This window comes from Dreissena polymorpha, chromosome 13 (assembly GCF_020536995.1).
Source record: "Dreissena polymorpha isolate Duluth1 chromosome 13, UMN_Dpol_1.0, whole genome shotgun sequence".
Classification (NCBI taxonomy): domain Eukaryota; kingdom Metazoa; phylum Mollusca; class Bivalvia; order Myida; family Dreissenidae; genus Dreissena; species Dreissena polymorpha.
Genome location: NC_068367.1, coordinates 24,036,991 through 24,058,473, shown reverse-complemented (window position 1 = coordinate 24,058,473; position 21,483 = coordinate 24,036,991). Strand labels below are relative to the sequence as shown.

Below are 21,483 nucleotides of genomic sequence, written 5' to 3'. Positions count from 1 at the left end.
TTATTTTCCCGCAAAAATGCGGAGTCGTAGCGATTACAGGAAAAAAAATATGTTGGCATCAAGATGTATGCTTAACTGATTTCAGGTGATGCCATATTGCTTTGTAATATATCAGTTTCGGTACGAGAAACAACAGTTCTTGTTACTCTAACCGTCATCAGATATATTACGTAGTTCAGTAACTGATATTTTATCTGTGTGTCTGTCAACAGATCTCACATGTTTGTAAAGGTGCGGGTTTAAAGCCGTCCGAGTTGGTATTTCTCACAACAATTCGGTTATCTTAACTGACCAGAATTGATCAGTATTCGTCAGATACATTCTTAAGCTTAACTCTTTCATACAGATTTTCGCAAAAATTGTGCCAACAAATGCCAAAAGCATAAAAAATGCGAAACCTAACGGAATCCTCAAGACTATTATTAACCTGTGACGTATGCACGCTTTGGGCACGTGAGCGCAAATTTCACATGATTTCCACTTCCGCGCATTTTAAAACAAAGAAGAACTACTTAATAACACAAGCAATTTACAAACGAACTATGTCTACGGACAGCCCTAGCAAAGTGATTATAAAACATGTTTTGTCTTAATGGATAAACGAGGATCATTGTGTATTGAATATAATGTTCGTAAAAAGACAGAATGCAAGCTGATTGCATAAAAACGATTTCTCAGATCAGAGCGAATTCAATAAGGCCGATTTGTGAATTAAAAACAAAAGGAGTTTTTATCAAGCGTGATGAAATTTTATTGAAATTTGTCCAGTAATATGCATAGATATTTACGAAAAAATCACGCTGCAAAAACATGACGCTGCTATGTCGAGTCTCTTTGCTTGTCCTATTGTAAACGGGTAATGACATGATTATTCATTATTCATGCAAATGGCGTTGTAAACAAATATGCGATGGTCACGTGGTTTAACATGTGACCCGCGCCTGTTTAAAATTTAGATTATTTCTGTTCATGCACAGAAATTGAAAAGCCCTACCTTTGTACTGACTGGGCATTTTTTGACCGATGATGACCAAATTTTTTGCACATCTGTCATTAATAGATTGAAAAAGCCAAGTGACCGAAATACATTTACATTTAAACTTTGGCTAACATGGCAACCATTTTATTTTCAGCGAGCCCATACTGCAGATTTTTAATAAGTACGACAAGTCGTTATTAATTGCTAAACCTATTCATTTTCATTTCTTAAGTTCTTAAATTGTGTTTTTTAATTGTCTTTACGAACTGCATCTCATTTTCTACGCTGCGTTGTTTTATATATTTAGCATATGGTCTATTTAAATTTTTTACAAGTAATTAAGTGTATAGGCTTAATTTTGTCCGTATCTGCTTCTTCCAGGAATGCAACTCATAGTATGTCTTATTATATAATATATAGTTTGTGCTTCACTGTGCGTTCAAATGTAACTATAAAATATACTTTTGCATGGTGTTTTATCGAATAAATGCAATTCGAAACAGGATGAAATAAACACACACGTTGGGTGAACTAAACTTGTTGAAAGACCCAAATTAAACAGATTCTTGGCCAGTTCCCATAGCATCTCGCGACCGCATTCCACCAGAGAGTCTTTTAAAGAGCAACAATGAGTGTAAGGGGATAAAAGTAATGCAAACCCAAGCACCGATACCCACGACCAGTATCTCAGGTAAACAAAGAAACAATTTAAATTACCAGGTTAAGGTCAAATTAAAGGTATGGTTTCCATGGTATTGGTGAATTGTGAATGATCAAAATGTTTTAGCAAGTTTTTCGTAGACCTGAAAAGACCGGAACTGAATAATTAACCTCTTCCATAACCTGTCACAGATGGACTTTTTAAACAATTTAAAGTGAAAAATAAGGTCATAGTGAAGTTGGGTTAAATGTGAAGACGAACAAAGGCAGTTGAAATTAGCAACAACTGTTCATGTATAATTTGAGAAATGAAAGCGCTCTTAACCCTACCGCAAACGCTAAAATTTACCAACAATAATAAATAACGTGCTTAAATTAATTAATCACGATGTCCAAAGTAGGACAAAATCAATGTTAAATTGCGTTTGTTTGATACGACTAGTATGGAAAGGTATTTAAAGAAACATCTGTGCAAATTAACGCATGGTTAGAGGTGTTGGTTCGAGACTAAACAATGAAATGTACATAACTTGTCACAGCCTGTAATAGCGGACGGATAAGACTTTTATACTCCCCAGGCCTCGACACTAACGGTGATCCGGGGACCCGAGGCCCCCAGATTTTGGCGAGGACCACCAGTTCTTTCAAGCTGGGTGGTCCTCCGGGAACCCTAAATTTATAGAACCACTTTGTCTTGATTGACCATTTGAATTTTTAAAAGTGCCTCCAATTTTTAAAGAGCGGCGTATAAAAAAAATCGGTAAAATCTTATCCGAAAATGTACTGCGAATCGAAAGCACGCGACTGAGCATTAGCGGCCAGCGTCTGTCAGTTGTAAATATTGAATTTTCGACGATGTAAGCGACCTACAGTGCAGAGAGTATATTGAAATCACTGAAGCGTGTAAGTGTTACAAACGGTGTTTTTACTGCTATTGTCAAGTTTTATGGGGGTTATTATCGGATTATCGGAGTATTAATGGCTCCTTTATGATATTGAGCCCCCAAAAAAGTAACATTGGGACAAACTGTCAGGACCATCAGTAATTATAAAAATTATTAGGGCCGCTATTTCTTTTATCAAAACCATAGGCGATCGGGCTGGCAAAAGCATTTAATTACTCCACAAAAGCACATGCCGGTATACACTTTTTTTCTACAGGTATTTGTGAGCATTTCTGTTTAATAGTTCCATTATTATAATGACCTTGGAAGGATATATTTGATTAAGATACCAACAATTTCTGAAATAAAAAGTATATCGTTCACTTGGTGTACTATATTTCGGATATGTTAAAATTCGGACATTTAAAGGTAGTGACATGTATGTGTTTGTTTGTTGTTGATAGTTTGTAAAAAAAAAATGCTTTATGTTATTTCAGGCAACTAGAATAGATGGTGGTAATTATCTGGGCCTTTCTTTCAGGAAATAGGCGTGAACAACTATAATTTAATTGATCCTGGAAATCATCCACCACTAACAGAAAACGTTTTAACAACAGAAGCTGATGTATGACATGTCCAAATGACCATATATAACTGTTTAACAAATTAAGTGAGATGATTTATTTTCTGATGTTTTATATTTCATTTTCCCTTTCAAATGATGTAAATTGGTGTGATTCTACATGTTGTATGTTTAAATAATTAATTTTGAAACATTTCGGCAGCATACTGTTTAATACATTGAAGTTAACATTGTTATATTATTTTGGTTATCTGTGTTGTTTATCAAGTTGAAAAAATGGTATTTATATACAAATAAAGCTTATTTAGGTATGACTTATGAAGGTACTTATTGTTTTTTATGTAATAATATACTTTTTAAAGTGATAATATAGACAATGACATTAATGTAGTAAGGTTTCTTTAAATGATTGTTCTTATTAATAAGGCTGGAATAATCGACAGTTTTCACGGCGCGAAAAAGTTGCAACAAGTTTTGTTGAGCCAGTGAAACCCCTGAATGCGCGTAATTACATTTTATTTCTTAAAAGTTTATAATAAGAACTTCTGAAACGCTAAGTTCAGGCGGCGAAGGGCAATGCTGAAGATGATTATGACAAGGATGACGATGCTGATGATATTGACGAAATACATGATATCAAAAGTTTACAAGACAAGGTTATGAGCTTTTAATGGGTCTGCTTTAAATGGCAACAGAATTGAATATAGGAAATAAAAATGTGTACTAGTATGCTTCTTGTACTTATTTGCCCTTACGCCGAGAGTAGCTGTGTGTTGAAACAAGAGGACTCCCTAGCTTGGGTGAGGGCCACCAAAAGTTGAAAGTAGGGTTCCCTCCGGGTACCCTGTCAAAAAAGTTAGTGTCAAGGCCTGCTCCCGATAGAAGATACTTCATAACTTGTATACTAGTACTTGAGAGGGGAAGGGGCATAAAAAGAAAAGAGTATTTAAGGCCCCAGTGGGGATCGAACCCACGACCTCCAGTTTACTAGACTGGCGCTCTGCCACTGAGCTATGGACATATTAATTAAGAAAACTGAACATATTAATTAAGGAAAAATGCATTCACGTGTATCGACATGTTATTACAACGCTATCTATCGAGACGTCACCATGTCCTTGATTAATTGTCTTTCTTTCAAATCAGTTGTACCCCGGGGGTGGGGAGGGGTAACTTCCCGAATTTAAGGGTAGGGGTGTCCCACTGAAACTTCCGAAATGTGACCCATTTTTATACCGGAACTCTGATAAAGTTGACCCATTTTGATACAAGATTTTTGATAAAGCAGACCCATGTGTATACGATACCAATTACCATTGAGAAAGTGGACCCATTTCAATACAAGAATTTTGATAAACTTGACCCATTTCAATACTAGAAAATGATAAAGTGGACATATTTCATACTAGAATTTTAATCTCTACCATATCAATACAGTATACTTATTGACTTTGCTATCATATGTTATTTGAAATATTTCATATAGATCTATGTATCATACAACTTTGCCATGAAAAAATCATACCCATTTTGATATTGATACTTAGATGCTCAAAACCATACCCATATCTTTAATTTTAGTCGAAAAACACTACCCATATTTTCGGCACACCCCTATATACCCGTTTATAGGAAGTTACCCCCCCCCCCCGGGTTGTACCATTATAAAACATGTAAATTAAAGTATCAAATCGTTACAGAGGTAATACGGAAGATATATATTTCTACTTTATCCTTATAAGTATGTGTAGTAGTTGATACATGCAAACGACTATTCGAAGAAAATGAAAAAACTTGCTTTCTTTGCGCATATTAGGTATGTTAATATACATGAATTCAATAAGTGTGTAAACAAAATAGTTAAATAAGTGCTTTGTCAGCTTTATATATAAGGAATATATCTGGTTGTGTAGTAGCTGTTATTTAAACATAATAACGTATTGAAAGGTATCAAATTTGTTGGCCAGACATATAGAGATATGTACACCTATAAAAGGCCATATTGACATTGTGTTGTAAGTTGTCACAATAGATACATGACTAGAGCATATGTCCTGTTAACATGATAAGATCCTCACTGGGTCTTATGAAAATAGACATGGCTTTTGTTATAAACTCCTGTCTGTTGATATTATTTTTAAATAAATGAACAACAATTTTATCAGTCATATATATATAGCCCCAGTCAACCTTATATAATTAAGTGCGTTTACACAAAGGAATCAGTGTTCGCGAAAGTTATTAATGCTTCTTTAATGTTGTTCTTAGAAATGCATTTAATTGTGGGGATTAATATAAATAAGAGCTTAATTCATCAAATAGCAATACAATTTTAATTGAATTAGTTTCAATACACAAACATTATCAGAAAGCTATTCGTAACTTTTTTCCGGTAGTGCGTTTCGTAGGAGGCGACTTGTAGAAAGTGATGAAAATTCCCGTTCATGTTTCCATAACAAATAGTTGATGCTGTTAACTAATCAGTGTCCCCGTTTTTATCTTCAAAAGGTATAACAGATACTTAGACTAGTGTCATATATTATCAATCGACCCGGAAATAACTGTACGTCTCTTTATAATTAAGAGTGAAAATTAAATTACGTAAAATACCTATAACACAGCCTCAGCCTATTTTGTAAGATTTAAACTCATGATTTGTTGTGGAATTGAAGTATGGGGATTACTTTACAGTCAAGATGTTGGATTAATAGATTGACTTTATTGTAAGCAACACGCTTATCAATAAACACCTGTACGCTCTTGCAAAACTGTTTAAACGCAAACATGTAGGTTAATTGAGAATATATATTAAAACAAATTTACCAAAAGTTAAAATGATGTACAAGATCTTGATGATTTTCGTTTCATCGGTTACATGAATGCAAGTGCAGTAAATTAATACGATAATGTGCACATTCCGTGAACACCTTTCATGAACGAGTTGACGTAGCAGTCTGTTAGATGGAGTGGCTCCATTATTAAGACGTGAGTTCGTTGGTTAATACAAAGTTTGAAAGCAGATCATCATTTGAGCCTTGTTCTGAGAAAACTGGGCATAATGCATGTGCGTATTTGTGTCGTCCCAGATTAGCCTGTGCAGTCCACACAGGCTAATCAGGGACGAAACTTTCCACCTAAACTTGATTTTCGGTAAGGAGGGACTTCCTTGAAACTAAAAATACCATAAAAGCGGAACGTGTCGTCCCTGATTAGCCTGTGCGGACTACACAGGCTTATCTGGGGCGACACTTTACGCACATGCATTATGCCCAGTTTTCTCGTAACGCGGCTCATTTCATATCTCGGTCTCAACTGCCGAAGACGGTTAACAAGACAACCCGCTAGGTTAATGTTTTCAGAGAATCACAATCAAAGATAATTTGTCTTGGAAAAGCGGGATTCATTATGAGATACTTTCTTGAACCAGTCATATTTTGCGTTTACATCTTTCAAGTGTACCTTATATTTTGAAACTAGAAAACAATGCAAGTAGAAAACTAATAAACGTATGAAAAAAAGAGGTAAACAAATGTGTATATCACTGAGCACATAAATACGTGTACGTTCAATGCACAATTATTGTGTTATTCCACAGTGACACATACGTTAAATGATTGTAAAATGTTACGCAGAGTGTTTTGTACAAAATATAGATGTACAATATTTATTTTTGATCGCAGTATCATTTCTATTCACAAAACAAATATTTTTTTGCAAACATTTGTTTTTTATTTATTTATTCTATTTGCTGAAGAGACACGATTTTTTCAAAAAAAAATGCAAAGGCAAATTTCGTTACAGGTATTAGATATTCAGAAGAAGCCTTATTTATAAATGCAAACTTTTATTTATTCTTAAAAACAGTAGCAATATAAAAAGTTGCAAACTCTCCAAATGTACGCCGAAGGCTACGTCCCTGAAACAAAAGTTCAAAATTATACACATGTTTTAAAGTATATTTTTTTCGAATGAACAAACATGCAAAATTGTGACACGTTAAATTGTGAGTGAAACACCCAATTACTCAGTCAGTCGACTGCAGACAATCAAACCTGTAAATGTCTACTTATTGTTTAAAGTACGTCAAACGCACGATTGCTACACATTGTATCTGGAGTAATATATACAACGCTTTTTGACGATGCTGCGAAGCATCGTCTAAGTTATCATATCATGAAAAAATTATTCACAATGGCAACCTATGTAAAAGACCGAGCCAGTCCGATTGAGATAGCTCAATTTTTTTAATCGACATACCTCGCTGATTATCATTGATAAAGGTATAGGAAGCTCAGCTATAAATAGGACAGCATATTCTGGGAAAAGATTTAATAATAGTTTGAAAACGTTAATTTCAAATCAGTTATATTCAATCCATTATATGTTTATAGATCAATGAAACAACTATGCATTTTCTGTATTGTATTTGACATTTGTCATGATTCAGTAAATAAATTGCGAATTAAAACGTGTATAATTAACTTTCAACGCGATCATGAGTGTAAAGAAAACGAATTATTTCGAATCTGTCATTTGTAAACGTTGTAGCGACTATGGTATATAAACAGCATAATTGCCGTATCATATCTGTGATACTCGCTCTTCTGCGTGCTTTCTCATTTTGCATATTTTATCAACTTTTCAAACATAAATTACAGAGCCACAGTGCACATACTATGTTTGACAATTCATTCGTTTGTTGGATATTGTTTGCTGTTTTAAACACATATAAGGTCATATCGCGGAGATTTAGTTAATCTTACCATGTGTTCATGAGCGAACTCACGTATTCAAGTGCTCTTACGACTATGTGCTCATACCCACTTTCGATCGGGAATCATCATGAAATTATTGCCGGTCTTAACGAACAAACATGCCTAAGCTTATTAAATTAGAGAAAAAAAACAATAATCAAAAGAGAAAAAGTATATGTTCATGCACATGTCCGTACACATAGCATCATTAACTTAGGAAAGGAAACAACGAAATATAAAGTTTGGTATGATATACATGTGAAATTACAGAGCATGGTGTAATTAAAGAGCATGTCAAGTTTTGAATTTATATGCTGAAACGTAATGTTATAACCCACAAACGTTTTACTGTAACAGACAGTTTTTTAAGATAAGTGGTACAGAAAATACACGTCGAATACCTTTTTAAAGATATTTCTTGTTATATTTGATCAAGAATGTAACCCGCCTCCCAGTTTCGCTGAAAGGATCAAGTTCCCCACGGGTACTACTTCCCCGTACCCCCATTTTTTTTTCGTACCCTACATTTTTCGTTCCCATTTTTTTTCGTACCCAATTTTTTTCCTACCCAAATTTTTTTGGTAACCAAATCTTTTTACGTACTTATTTAATTTTTTTTTGCATAATTGTTGTACCCAAAATTTTCGTACCCATTTTTTTCCTACCCAAAATTTTCGTGATGCTTTTATATCAATCCTGTTCAAAAGCATCGTCACACCAGCACTGTCAGTACTTTGATTGTAATTGCAATGACGCTATGCTTTCTCTTCCCGATTTGTTTTATTGATTCTTTTCCGTCGTACATGTATGTCTACGCAAACAGCAGTTTTAATGAATTTTTGTTTAAAGATGAAAAGTTGGACACTGCGTAAGTTTAAATTCGGACGCTTGAAACATGTGCAAATTTGCAGCATAGTGTTTGTACATATTATGTATGAGACAACACAGTAAACGGTTATAAATTATGTAAATAATAGACACTTTGATAGAAATCTTCACAAAAGCTGCAATGCTATGCGTACCTATCGGCTCGAATCCCAGCCATTCCTGTCCCAACCGTTCTCACGGTCACCCAAGCCGTTATTCCAGTCATTATCACGCCCGTCGTGACCACGACGGTACCAAGGTTCACCTGACACTGTAGCCACGCCAAGGAAAAACAACAACAACACCGCCATTATTGCCATGATCTGTACATTCATGTTGGCACTGAAATGTAATACGTGAGTAACCTGATTTACTATAGACTGCATTACTTGTATTGTTCGCAATTTATGTTTAAAGCAAGACCATCACAGACATTTATGTTTGCAACAAAATACAATTTCTTTAACTATGTGCAGCCAATGGTTATTTTGTCGTCACGTAAATAATCAATGTCGCATCATTTGAATCGACCTGTTTTTGCTCAATTACGTGTTGTAAACAATTGTGTTCAAACATGTGTAAGTTTTGTATATGTTGTTATTTCGTTAAAATAAGTTCAATACCACATTTACTACATTGGAAAGGAAACATGTCTTGTTATGGCCCCTTATATTAGTCTTTTTCTGGGAAATGGAGTTAAATACATGTGCGTAAAGTGTCGTCAAAAATTAGCCTGCGCAGTCTGCACAGGCTTTTCACGGACGACACTTTTCACCCAGTCTGGATTTTGAGTTACATGTACATTAAACCCCGTTTTCACTTAGCGTGGTTGATATGTATTCAATGACAGTCGTGTCTTAAGACATTTTTTAAATTGAAACTATATAAAGACGTCGATTTGTGTCCTTAAAATGCATTTTATTTTACTTCCACTCACAAATTTAATCACATTTTTATATCAACAATTCAATCTGCATTACAACCATGCTTAGTACATGTATTAAGCATTATGATATCCTTGTTAAAGGGGCCTTTTCACAGATTTCGGCAGATATTGAAGCGAGCGAGCGCCCCGAGAGACGCCCGCCGCAAGCTGTGGCGGTCCACGGGCAGGCTTGGGCGAGCGGTTCGGACTCGGCCGCGAGGCCTCGCACAAACCGCGCCTGCATCATTAAATGCTTTATATTGATAAATGTTAACATTGTGTATAAAAAGCTCCATTTAAAACAACAAGAATAACATTAAAGAAAGAAAAAAGTAATCCTTAACTGGACTCAAACCAATGACCCCGGGAGTGAAAGTCTAACACTTCAACCACTCGGCCATCTGTTCTCATGTAATGAATGATGTATTTTATACTTTATATATGCAATCCTCGTAATTTCACAAAATATAGCGAAAACAACAGAACTCTCCAAATTATTCAATAGTTTCGCGTTGCAAAGTTTGATAACTTTATGTTTTTTAAATCGTCGTAAGATGCATATAATGGATATTTTAGAGCATGGTAAATGTTCAGTATTACTGTTTCCTCAAAAAGATCATAACTACAACGAAAACGAAAATTTGCAGATCTGAAACATTTTTATTTTTATTTTGTCAATTTACCAAAACGTGAAAATGCCACATTCAAAGCACATGCCGAAAAAAAAGGCGAAAAGCAGCCTAAAAGATATATAACTCACGTGCAGCACTGAAGCAGCTATTCAAGATGTATTTCCAGTCGATATCATTTTATACATCTCAGCCAGTGTCTTGCTGAGTAATCAATAGGCACACGACACTGGAAAAAAACAACATGAACTCAGGTAAACGTCATAAAAAATGCTGAATATGCATGTTTCATTTGCTTGTTAACATTTATTTAAAATCATAATTGCAAGATTTGCAAACAGTAAGCACAGTTATAATGCTTGCGTAATTTGTTATGTGCAACACAACAACATACATGCAATCATATTTATCATAACAAATATATTTTTAAGCACATAAAATGTTCATATGCCTAATTTTTAAAACTTTTTTTTAACTTTGTTAGGCAGTTGCAAATAATCATAGGCGTCTAATAAAAACATAAAACATGTTATTAATTACGATGTTCAGAAACAGCAAAACATTATCAATTGATTGTTAATTTTTTTTATTAATTACGATGTTCAGAAAAAGAAAAACATTATCAATTGATGGTTTATTTTTGACAGCAACGCATTCAACTTTAATAAAATAGAACTATAAGTGACAAGTGATAATTGTAACTCGTGTTATTTTCTAGAATGGATGATACAAACATAAAAATGACATCTAATTAGTTTGAACACAATTTAAGATGTTCTAGTACATAGCAAGCAGTACAAACGGTACAGTGCCGACACTGGAACAGTTATTCGCACTTCGAGATAAACCATAGTAAATACATGTAAAATCGGGACTCGGGACAAAATTTTATATCGAGATATCGAATTATTCGACAAAACGAAAATCGAGATATGCGATGTTTATTAATATAGATAAAGAAGGAAAAAAGTTGGGACATTGAGCTTACTTCGACATATCGAGAATATCGAGATATCCGATGTCGAGACAACGAGAGTGGACTGTATTATAAATGTTTAGATTGCCTACCGGATGTATATTTTTACCTGTATGAATCAATTGCTTTACATTTACAATAATTTTCAAACAATAAAAAAGATACAAATAAACTGGAAATTAACTTAGCTTCAGAACGGATACAATTATAAAACCTCAAAGTTCAATGATAATTATCTACAATGCATCAGAGTGGGCATAAATCAGCTGTAATAGTGAGCTTTTAAATTTATAAATGAACTGCACTCATGTCATATCATTTTTTCATCAACAAGTTGAATGTAAAGTCGAATTTTTCCACCAATACGATTTTTTTTAAAGAAACCCTGGTGGATATGTTACTCGGGGACATTGGTTAATATAATTGTCGGTGTAAAAACTTTTTCACTGGCATACCTTTAAAGAAATTTGTAAATAAAGTGCTAAATATGGGACATATCCCTACATCGTCTACTTTAAATAGCCATATTTCAATAAATCCTGAATATTAATAACCAGGATTTTCTAACATACATGGTAATACCTCCTTTGCATACACCAAAATATATTTTAATTCAAAAATGCCTTTAAACAATTATAGAACTGGATTTACTTACCCTACCGAAATTCATCGAAATCTATCGGCAACTTCTCCTAGCACATCCAACTTCTCACAGCATATCGTGTTTCCGGGGGTGCTAATTACAAGTTATAATGTGACATGGAATACATATATAGGCATCACTATATTTGATAAATCCATGGTTAACAAACAACATGTAACAAGTATAGTACACTCAATTGTTAGTATAAGCTATAGTTCTTCTTAACATATCATGTGATAATAAACAAATTTTTATCTCTTACAATTTAGTCAAGGGTAAATTTGCAGCTGATGTATTTTTACTTTTAAGCTTTCTCATTTGATTAAAAAGGTCGCAATGACCAAATCATCTTTACAGATGCACATATTGATTGATTGATCTTTGTAATAGGATAATAAAGGGCAATTAAAGGTCCGGTAATTTGTAAGTGACGACAGATGCCTTCAGACTCCGAGGTGCTACCTGATTGAAGCAAGCGGGAAGCAAGGGCAATATGAAGAATAACAAGTTATAAAAATTTGCTGTATGTCAATTATATAAGTCTGTAAAACTTTGTATAAATAATAAATTCCTTAAGTACATCGCTAAATAGTTTTCAAACAATTGATTAAAGGGGAAAACCTTTTACAACGCGTCCATTTGGTATGCATTATACTATTACGGTCAATGGCATTAAATTATTGAATTTATTTGTTTTAAGGGGCTTTGTAACCTAAAGTTGTGCAAGTTTTTTTTACAATGGTTCATTAAAGTTGTTTAGAATAATCCCGAACCTAAATGTACGTATTTATTTGATAACTAGGGTTTCCCTTGATACCATGGGCATAATGATTTTTTTAAAGAGATTTCGTTGCGTTACTTCCAACAATATATATTTGCAACAATTGCATATGTATACACACGTTACTAATATACGTACACATTTTTATCATACAAATTATTTAATATATGCATATTTTTTCAGAGCATTTATATTTACCGTCTCACGAGCTGCTATTTGTTGTTCCTATGCTTTTTGTACAGATAACCAAGCCACAGTGACCCAGATGCTGGCTAGAAATATTTAGGTATATCTGAAGCCTCTAATAACATACAAAGATCACCACGATGAACTTACAATTGATAAGTAACAAAAGCGCGACCTTACTTTGTCCTAGCTACATAATATTAATACATGTCTGGCAGTGTTTAAGCTTGAATAACAAATATTGTTTTCTGAATCAGTTCAGTAGTTCACTTTGGACCGGTCATACACGGTGTTGCGACTTGCGGGACATTCCTGCTCGCATTAACGGAAATGACGCGAGCCAATTAACGGGTTCCATGTTTACAATCATTGGGGAGACTGGGAAGCGTGGCCCTGAGGCGGAGGATTTGCTCAAGGCTGACCCTGGGCCGGATGTTACCCCATGGTTTCCATGGAGATAGTGGTGGGGTTAGAGATCACGTGATCGTTACCCAGGCATAAAGTGCATCTAAACTAAGTGGTGCAAGTACTTGATGGGTCACATATGTGAACATGTTTTATGAAAAATCGAGCGAATTATTGGTTTCTTAAACGAAGAGTGCATCTATCTTTGAGCAAATAAACGGCGACTATATTTTACATAATATATGTGCATTATTCAATACATTCATGTAAATCATGTTTGTCTGTGTTGTTGTCTTTTATTATTATATAATTTAAAAAAAAACTCGGTCAATGTCTTAATTAAATTTGAATGGATGGTTTAAATCTGTAATGGAGATTAAACATCAAAAATTGCAAAAACAACAGTCGCGGTTTTTATCTGTTTATACCGGTAAACTTTAGTGTGGAATATAGGTATGAAATAATAGTAATGGAGAAATGATTTCAATTGATTCATTATATGCCAAAGCATTAGCAAACAAAATGATATATTATAATTTTTATCGTTTGAGTTTACGAATTCGAAGAAAATAATTTTCTCATAATGCAATGTAATGAACGCTTGCGCGCACTTTGGGCACACTGAAAGAGTGCACGAGAAAATCAAGTGTGTTTGGCGGTTTTTCGTTTTTCAGCTTTGGACAGTCGAACTGTAAAGACATGGTTAAAGTTTGAGTGTGTTTTTTGTACAAAATTAAAAATTTAGGTATTGGTTAGAGGTGAAAAACAAAATAGGCGGTTTATTGTGTATGTGTATGAATGACATGTTTTACATGTATACAACATTCATTTTGTTAATATGTACTTGTTAAATTATTATATTTTAATTATTATATCATTTTGATGTGTGTAATGTATGTTGCAGACAGTAGTCTACCAAGATGCTTTACCAAATACAGAAAATGTATTGAAAAGCATATGTAAGTCTTTTTCTTGTTTATGTGCGATAAGTAAGAAAAAACATTGTATATTATTTGAGATTCGTATAAACAGAAGTCAATGAAGTTGTAATTGCGGAACTATAATAATATTCGCTTTCGTTGTTTTTATAATGTTTAACAAATATAAGTGAAGTCTTTAAATATATACATATACTTGTAATAGTAGTACGTTCTTGTTTTGATGTGTTAAAATATGCTAAATAACTTTACTCAAATTAAGTATCAATTATATGTAGTTCTGTATTTTCTTCAATGTTATTTAGTCCCTTCAAAATAAGACCAAGTAATCATTGATAAGAATTAAGACCGAATACGGAAACAAAACATGTCGCTTAATATATTGTTTATTAACAACGCAAATACGCATCGACACAATATAAACCACACAGTCTTATGTTGTTTTTCAATAGTATAACTATAAGAACAATATAGTAGTCGTGATATAACAGGGTGACAGGGTCTATACATGAATACCCATATTTCTTAATAGCCATAACGTGTTGAAATCTACTCCTACTCGAGACACGTAGAGGTGCGTCTATAACTTCAAATATTATTACAATATTATATTATTACAATAATCAGTAACGTCTGAATGGGTTACTATTTTATGTAAACCAACCACATAAACTTCAATCAATTTAAATATGACTCCCGGAATGTATATGTTTCACAAGTTCAACTATATGAAAAAACGGATGAAAAATGCAGAAAGCAAAATGCTAATCGTCTTCGTCGTCGTTATAACAGTAATATCCGTTACATCTGTGACCGCTACCGCCGCTACCGCCGCTGCCGCCGCTGCCACCGCTACCTCCCTCACCGCCCTCGCCTCCACTTCCCTCTCCATTGGCACCACCGCCGCCACCGCCCGCCCGCCCACCAGCTCGCCTAGACCAGGCGCCACCCCGCGCACCTCCCCAGCCTCCCATACCACCCATTCCCCAGCCGTGACCCCCCATTCCAAACCCACCTCCCATTCCAAACCCACCTCCCATTCCTAACCCACCTCCCATTCCAAATCCACCTCCCATTCCTCCAATTCCAGCATTCCATCCTCGACCGCCAATACCCATTCCTCCCCTCATTCCCATACCACCTCCCATTCCGAAACCCCAACTATCCCCACGTCCATACGCCATTTGACCATATCCCATACCAATCCCACCTCCAGCTATCCCCATACCGTTTCTTGAATAACTTCCGTGACCGTACATTCCCATCCCGTATTCTGGTCTGCCCATATTAGGCATGTAATTGTAATCCATGTCCGGGTAATCCATTCCGTATCCGAAACCTCCCGGGTAACCGGGTCCCATAACACCCATACCGTTGATACCTCCCTGGTATTGGTTATACCCCGCACCTCCGTACGTCCTTTCACATCCGACATCATACTGGTAACAGGCGCGGTAACCATACATACTCATGCAGCGGTAAAACTCGTCACAATTACCGCGATATCTATCCGAATTCGAAGGCGCAGAACCCCCGCCGACATTGACTGGATACGGTACCGGGTATGGTTCCGGCACGCGAACGGTAATGGGCTCCGGGACGCGGACTGGAATGGGCTGTGGAATACGCACAGGTACGGGGATACGCACAGGGTATGGTCTTACAACGTCCGGACGAACTGGTATTGGTACCGGTGTTGGTACCGGAACAGGATATGGCATGGGATACGGCTCGGGCTGGGGCCTGGGCTGGGGCCGCGGCCGAGGCTGCTGCAAGGTTCCGCCGATTCCGGAGTCCACCATATCAGAGATACCGATGTCTCCACCGTTAAGCATCGGTCCACCCATCCTGTGCATTTTGCCTCCACCGCCGCCCACCATTCCGCCGCTCCCGGTAATCCCTCCCATATTTATTGAATTACGCCCGGGCATACTTCCGGCATGACCTCCAACCATATTTCCGGCAATTCCGCCACCTGTCGATCCGCCTAGGAAATTTAAAATATAAATATTCAATATTCAATAATAAGCCAATGTAAACAATTAAAACAAAAACAAATATGTAATTCACTTGTCTAAGTTTCACACTTATTCAATACCGTCATCGTAATGGTGCTCTGTAGTCCGCACGTGCTTTGTAATTCTCTCAACCGGAAACAGTTTTCCACCCACGTGACTTCCCATCATGCTCGGGCCGCTGACTCCCATATCCGGTCCGCCTGCGCCCAAGTCGTATCCCGAATCACTGCCTCCGAAACTTGGGCCGTTGATGCCGCTTCCGACAATATCAACACTCCTAAGAACAATAAGCATAATGTGGTAGTTGTTATTGCTATCATTAATTACATAAAGTGATAGAACATTCAACAAATAAAACGTGGCATTTTAAAGGCCAACGCTCAGTAAACCATCAAGATCAACTACTTAACTACTTTTTCGAATGTGGCTTCACCATTTCATCATTGCACTATTTCAACACAACCGTGGCGATCAAAAGACCCAATAAAGTACAATGTAAATATATATGGGGACATCTTTACCGCATAGTTTTCTATCGATTCAATTTCAATTGTCGCATTAAATTAAGCTGTGCACAATTATTGAACCAAGAACACCACATTATTTCAATGTAGTACACGTTCGACCATGCTAATATAAATATGTGTCGTGTTCTGAGAAAACTGGGCATAATGCATGTGCGTAAAGTGTCGTCCCAGATTAACCTGTGCAGTCCGCACAGGCTTATTAGGGACGATTCTTTCCGCCTAAACTTGATTTTTGGTAAGGAGAGACATCCTTGAAACTAAACATACCATAAAAGCGTAAAGTGTCGTCCCTGAGTAGCCTGTGCGGACTGCACAGGCTAATCTGGGACGACACTTTACGCAAATGCATTAAGCTTAGTTTCTTAGAACGCGGCTCATATCTTCTAGTATAACGGGTTTTCAGCAAGATCTTACGGCTGAAAGGGAGGGTACTGATTCACGACATGTTGGCCGCCACCGTGCCCTTTGCCAGAACGATACACCGACCCGTGCCGTTTCTGCGCCTGCGCCGATAAAATGGTAACCAAGACAACGATCAACAAACACTGGAGCGACTTTGACCTGCAAAAAAATGCAACGAGAATAATACGCTATTTAAATTAACAGCTGTTTCCCTTTCTCTGAAAAGTTACCCTTTCTCGGAGTTTCTCCCGTAGCGTGCTTCAATATATTTCAAAACACAAATTGACGTCACAAGTGTGACAAAATGACGTCATTATATCAGAGAAAATTCTCCAGTTAAACTCTTTTATAATGTTAATAAACGCTGAAAAAGCATAAAATAAAAAGAAAGTGTGTTTGATTCGGTGGAATGTCGATTTTAATTCACTCGTGATCATAGAATATATATATATATATATATATATATATATATATATATATATATATATATATATATATATATATATATATATATATATATATATATATATATATATATATATATAACGAAGTCTCTATTAGCCTTGTATTATTTAAACAAAAACGCTGTATTTATTTTTTGCCGAAGCTTTTGACCTCACGGTCTTCACCGGCGACCATTTTTTATTTCCAAATGTTTTATTATGAACGGAAATGACGTCGTGCATTTCCGGCGTCAACGTTGTTTACGTGCCCTTTTATGAACGTTTATTCTTGCACGTTGATGCCGTATGGTCGGGATGTCCTTAGTTTTGACTTCCACAATTGCTCCATGGTTTTGCGGTACTCGTCCGACCCGCTGAGTTTTTCGAGTCCCATTGTTTGGAAATCATCCATGAAATGTCTGTCTGTGTAGAAATGTTCAGCTACCGGGTCACTGTGCTGTGTACGAATACACGACAAATTCAATAGATGTCGCTGGTACAGAGTTCCGCCGGTCTCTTCAACATACACGAACCTGCGACAGCGACAACAGTTGACCGCGTACACAGCATTGGATGATTTGTAATCAACATTGTTTCCGACGCTGTACTTCCTGCCGCTGGGATCTGTGAAATATTCCGCCTTCATCATGTACATGCAAATGGCGCATCTCTGCGCCCCACAGGGCACGCTCATATGGGCTTTCGGAAGAACATCCTATTGTGTTTTTGGTGCACTAGGATGTCTTGCAGGTTGCAATTCCTTCTGAAGGCTACTAATGGGGGCTCAGAAAACACTTCCTTTATTCTATCAGACGTGTGCAGAGTGTGTAGGTGTCTACGGATGATACGGCCGATGTTGGGTAGTGCGCGCGAAAACGTTATCACGAGCGGAATCCTTGTATTATGCTCTGAGTTTGTCTTTTCGCGTAAAAGGTCCTCTCTCTTTTTATTGTCGACCTTTATCAATTCGGTCTCCACAAACGCCCCGTCATATCCACGGTTCACGAGCTGTGTTTTCACCGCCTGTCTGTGCTTCCGGTATGCAACCTCCTCTGAACAGATTCTTTTCGCACGCACACCCAGACCATATGGTATTGCTTTTTTTGTAGACTCCGAGTGCGAAGAATCCCTGTGTAGGTACAGGTGTTTATCGGTAGGCTTAGTATATAGGTCGGTTTGAAGGCGCCCGTTCCGTATTGATGTCACCGTGTCCAGGAACTCTAGTTTTTCTGAAGAATAGCGGAGCTCGAGTTTAATGCGAGGGTTGATTTCATTTCCTTGTGTGTGGAAAGTTTTAAGTGCTTCGATACCATGCGTCCATAAGCCCCACACATCATCCACAAACCGGAAGTATGACCGCCGGAACAGTTCGTTTTCCCAAGCACCCATGTAGGTTGATGCATAGTTCAGCCCGAGGCGTTAGCCAATTGCCGTCCCTTCAGTCTGTATAAAGTGTTCCTACAATTCCTACAGAGGACGTCATCGTGATGATAAACACTGTGTTGGAGAACAACACCTTCTCATTCAACGACGAACACTTTATACAGACTGAAGGGACGGCAACTGGCTCACGCCTCGGGCTGAACTATTCATCAATATATCAATAGGTATAAAAGAAAATATAAAGTCTACCTCATCACGATTAGAAGCATCCGCATCGAATGATTAATTTCGACTTAAACACCAAAGAGGAGGCATTTCCTCTGGTATACTTGAGACTTGATATCCAAACATGTTATATCAGAGATTGCTTAAAATACTAAGAATATGACAGTTTGATATTTATTGGGAACCAAAGAACCTAATATAAAATGCCAAGCATCTATCAAATTTAAATTTATGGAATAATTAGGGGTTGTTTTTACTTAAAATAAGTATAAAATGTTTACCGAGCCACAGAATCATATGTTAGATCCATCATCTTAATTAATCGCGTACACGTTACATTGTTAGATCCATCATCTTAATTAATCGCGTACACGTTACATTGTTAGAGCAGACAAAAAACGATTCAAGTTTCCGCAATCTCGATGTGTTTCACAACTCAATTGTGTGTTTTTTATTTGCCACAGCTTAACTACCAGTTACACGGTCTGCTTATTAATTTACCATGGCTTCATCCTTTGCCATGAGCGCATGCTAAATAAAAACATGCATAAATAATAACAACGTGCAAATCATAATTATGTATATGCACACATAAAGAATCTAATTATATGTCTTTACCAATTGTTCAAATATTTAAAAAAACAATATGACGTCATTGTACTCTCTATAAGTATAATCTTTAAATATTTAAGGAAAACAACTTTTTAAATTAATATTTGTGTACACAGGCAGATCGAGTTTCAACAATTTTGTGAACAATTTAAAACAACGTTCTATTGCAACGTCTATTTCCTTATACACGTATATGTTATTGTTAAACAAATGGAACTTATCGAGAACCTAAATAGAGACCGAAACGTTTATTTAATTGAATATACGCGCGATTTTTTATGCAGTTTAAAAACCAAGGTACAACAAAATTAAAAAAAAAATATTCAAACCTTTCCATTGTTGCAATGTGGCACAATGTCTGACAAAGTCCGATGCTTCCAGGGGAGTTAAAACATTTAATGACCAATGTACGAGTGGGATTTTTGGTTTTTATTACATGCGAACATGCCCTGTCAAAATTGACATTCTTCTATACGGAAGAAATATGTCTACTATAACTCGAAATCATGTTTTTTCCACGCTAGTAGAGCAGGCTTTGACTGTTTAGGCGTATGAACATAACGTGCTCTCGAACACCAATGTTCCGGACAAACAACGTTTTACATGTGTTCCGATAGCGGTATTGACATTCGTCATAAGAGTATATGCTTGTTTTGTCTTTTGTTACTCAGTTTGAACCAATAACTTAATAACCCACAAACAAGCCTTCTTGACAGCCCTAGAGAGAGCGAACGTTTATTGTGCACTGACAGCCGACATGACGTTGTGTGCAATACTGCTGTGATTATGACCATAATTCAGTAATATGTACCAACGAAACGACTCTGTCTTTTCAAATCACGCACCAATTATCATCTTGGTCGGGGCCATTATTATGGCTTAAAAGAAGTGTTCAATGTGACAGCTCATGGTCCGATTACAAATGGACGTTAAATACATGTGTATGTCCCAAAAATATTAAGAGCGATGATATTCATAAATGTTGACTCAGTATAGACTACAGAGTTCCGTCCACGTGATGTAGGATATTGAACTTAGCGGGCAGGCGGTCTGTTGGCTAGATGCGAGCATGCACGTTTGTTTGCGGAACAGCTAATTTAATATATAGCTTTAACCGAATCATTACAATCATTGTAAGATTGATAGTATTTGATTTACCTATTGTTGAAATCAGCGACATTCATGTTGTATAAAGTAGACACCACCTTAAAAATAACGAAATGTGAAAGTTTAGGCAACGGCGTCAGTAAAATTAGTTTCAATAACTGACCATATTTGCATTAAGACCGTATAAAGATATACTGCTGTGAGTTTTCGTTGCGATGATTTTGTTTCCACGATATCTTCATAAAATCAGTTTCTTACCCCAGAAAGCAAGACATTTTAGTTCTTACACTTCAATGAATGAGTTGTCCGAATCTGATCGTAATGTTATTTTCTCAATTTTAATACAATTTGCTCATGGGTTAAATGTATAGCTACAATTAAGCCCGCACCGCTCTTGAGATAAAATAATTGGCCAGATGTCAAGCTGTCGTCTATACTTTGAAGACAACATGTGTTACACTGTGACAATAATTCATCTGTATTTAATATCACAATTCTTAATTATGTAGTTTTATTTACGATAGCAATTATATTTACAGGCATTTAAACGGGGATG

The 21,483-nt window shown here is 36.3% G+C and overlaps 1 protein-coding gene, 1 long non-coding RNA gene and 1 other non-coding gene across 3 annotated transcripts; all 3 read right to left on the bottom strand.

Annotated features, from left to right (window-relative positions):
- Nucleotides 1-4,055: 4,055 nt before the first annotated feature.
- Nucleotides 4,056-4,125, bottom strand: Trnat-agu (transfer RNA threonine (anticodon AGU)). Its single transcript has one exon. It is a non-coding gene; the product is annotated as a tRNA-Thr (tRNA).
- A 2,805-nt stretch (nt 4,126-6,930) lies between these two features.
- On the bottom strand, nt 6,931-10,462 carry LOC127856242 (uncharacterized). The gene is made up of 3 exons (XR_008037921.1): nt 10,413-10,462; nt 8,883-9,069; nt 6,931-7,022 (listed from the first exon to the last, which is right to left on the bottom strand). It is a non-coding gene; the product is annotated as an uncharacterized LOC127856242 (long non-coding RNA).
- Nucleotides 10,463-14,974: 4,512 nt separating this feature from the next.
- LOC127854519 (elastin-like) lies at nt 14,975-21,014 on the bottom strand. The gene is made up of 4 exons (XM_052389585.1): nt 20,979-21,014; nt 17,170-17,316; nt 16,309-16,505; nt 14,975-16,197 (listed from the first exon to the last, which is right to left on the bottom strand). The coding sequence occupies exons 1-4, from the start codon at nt 21,002-21,004 to the stop codon at nt 14,975-14,977; spliced, it is 1,593 nt and encodes a 530-aa protein (XP_052245545.1). The 5' UTR covers nt 21,005-21,014.
- Nucleotides 21,015-21,483: the final 469 nt, after the last annotated feature.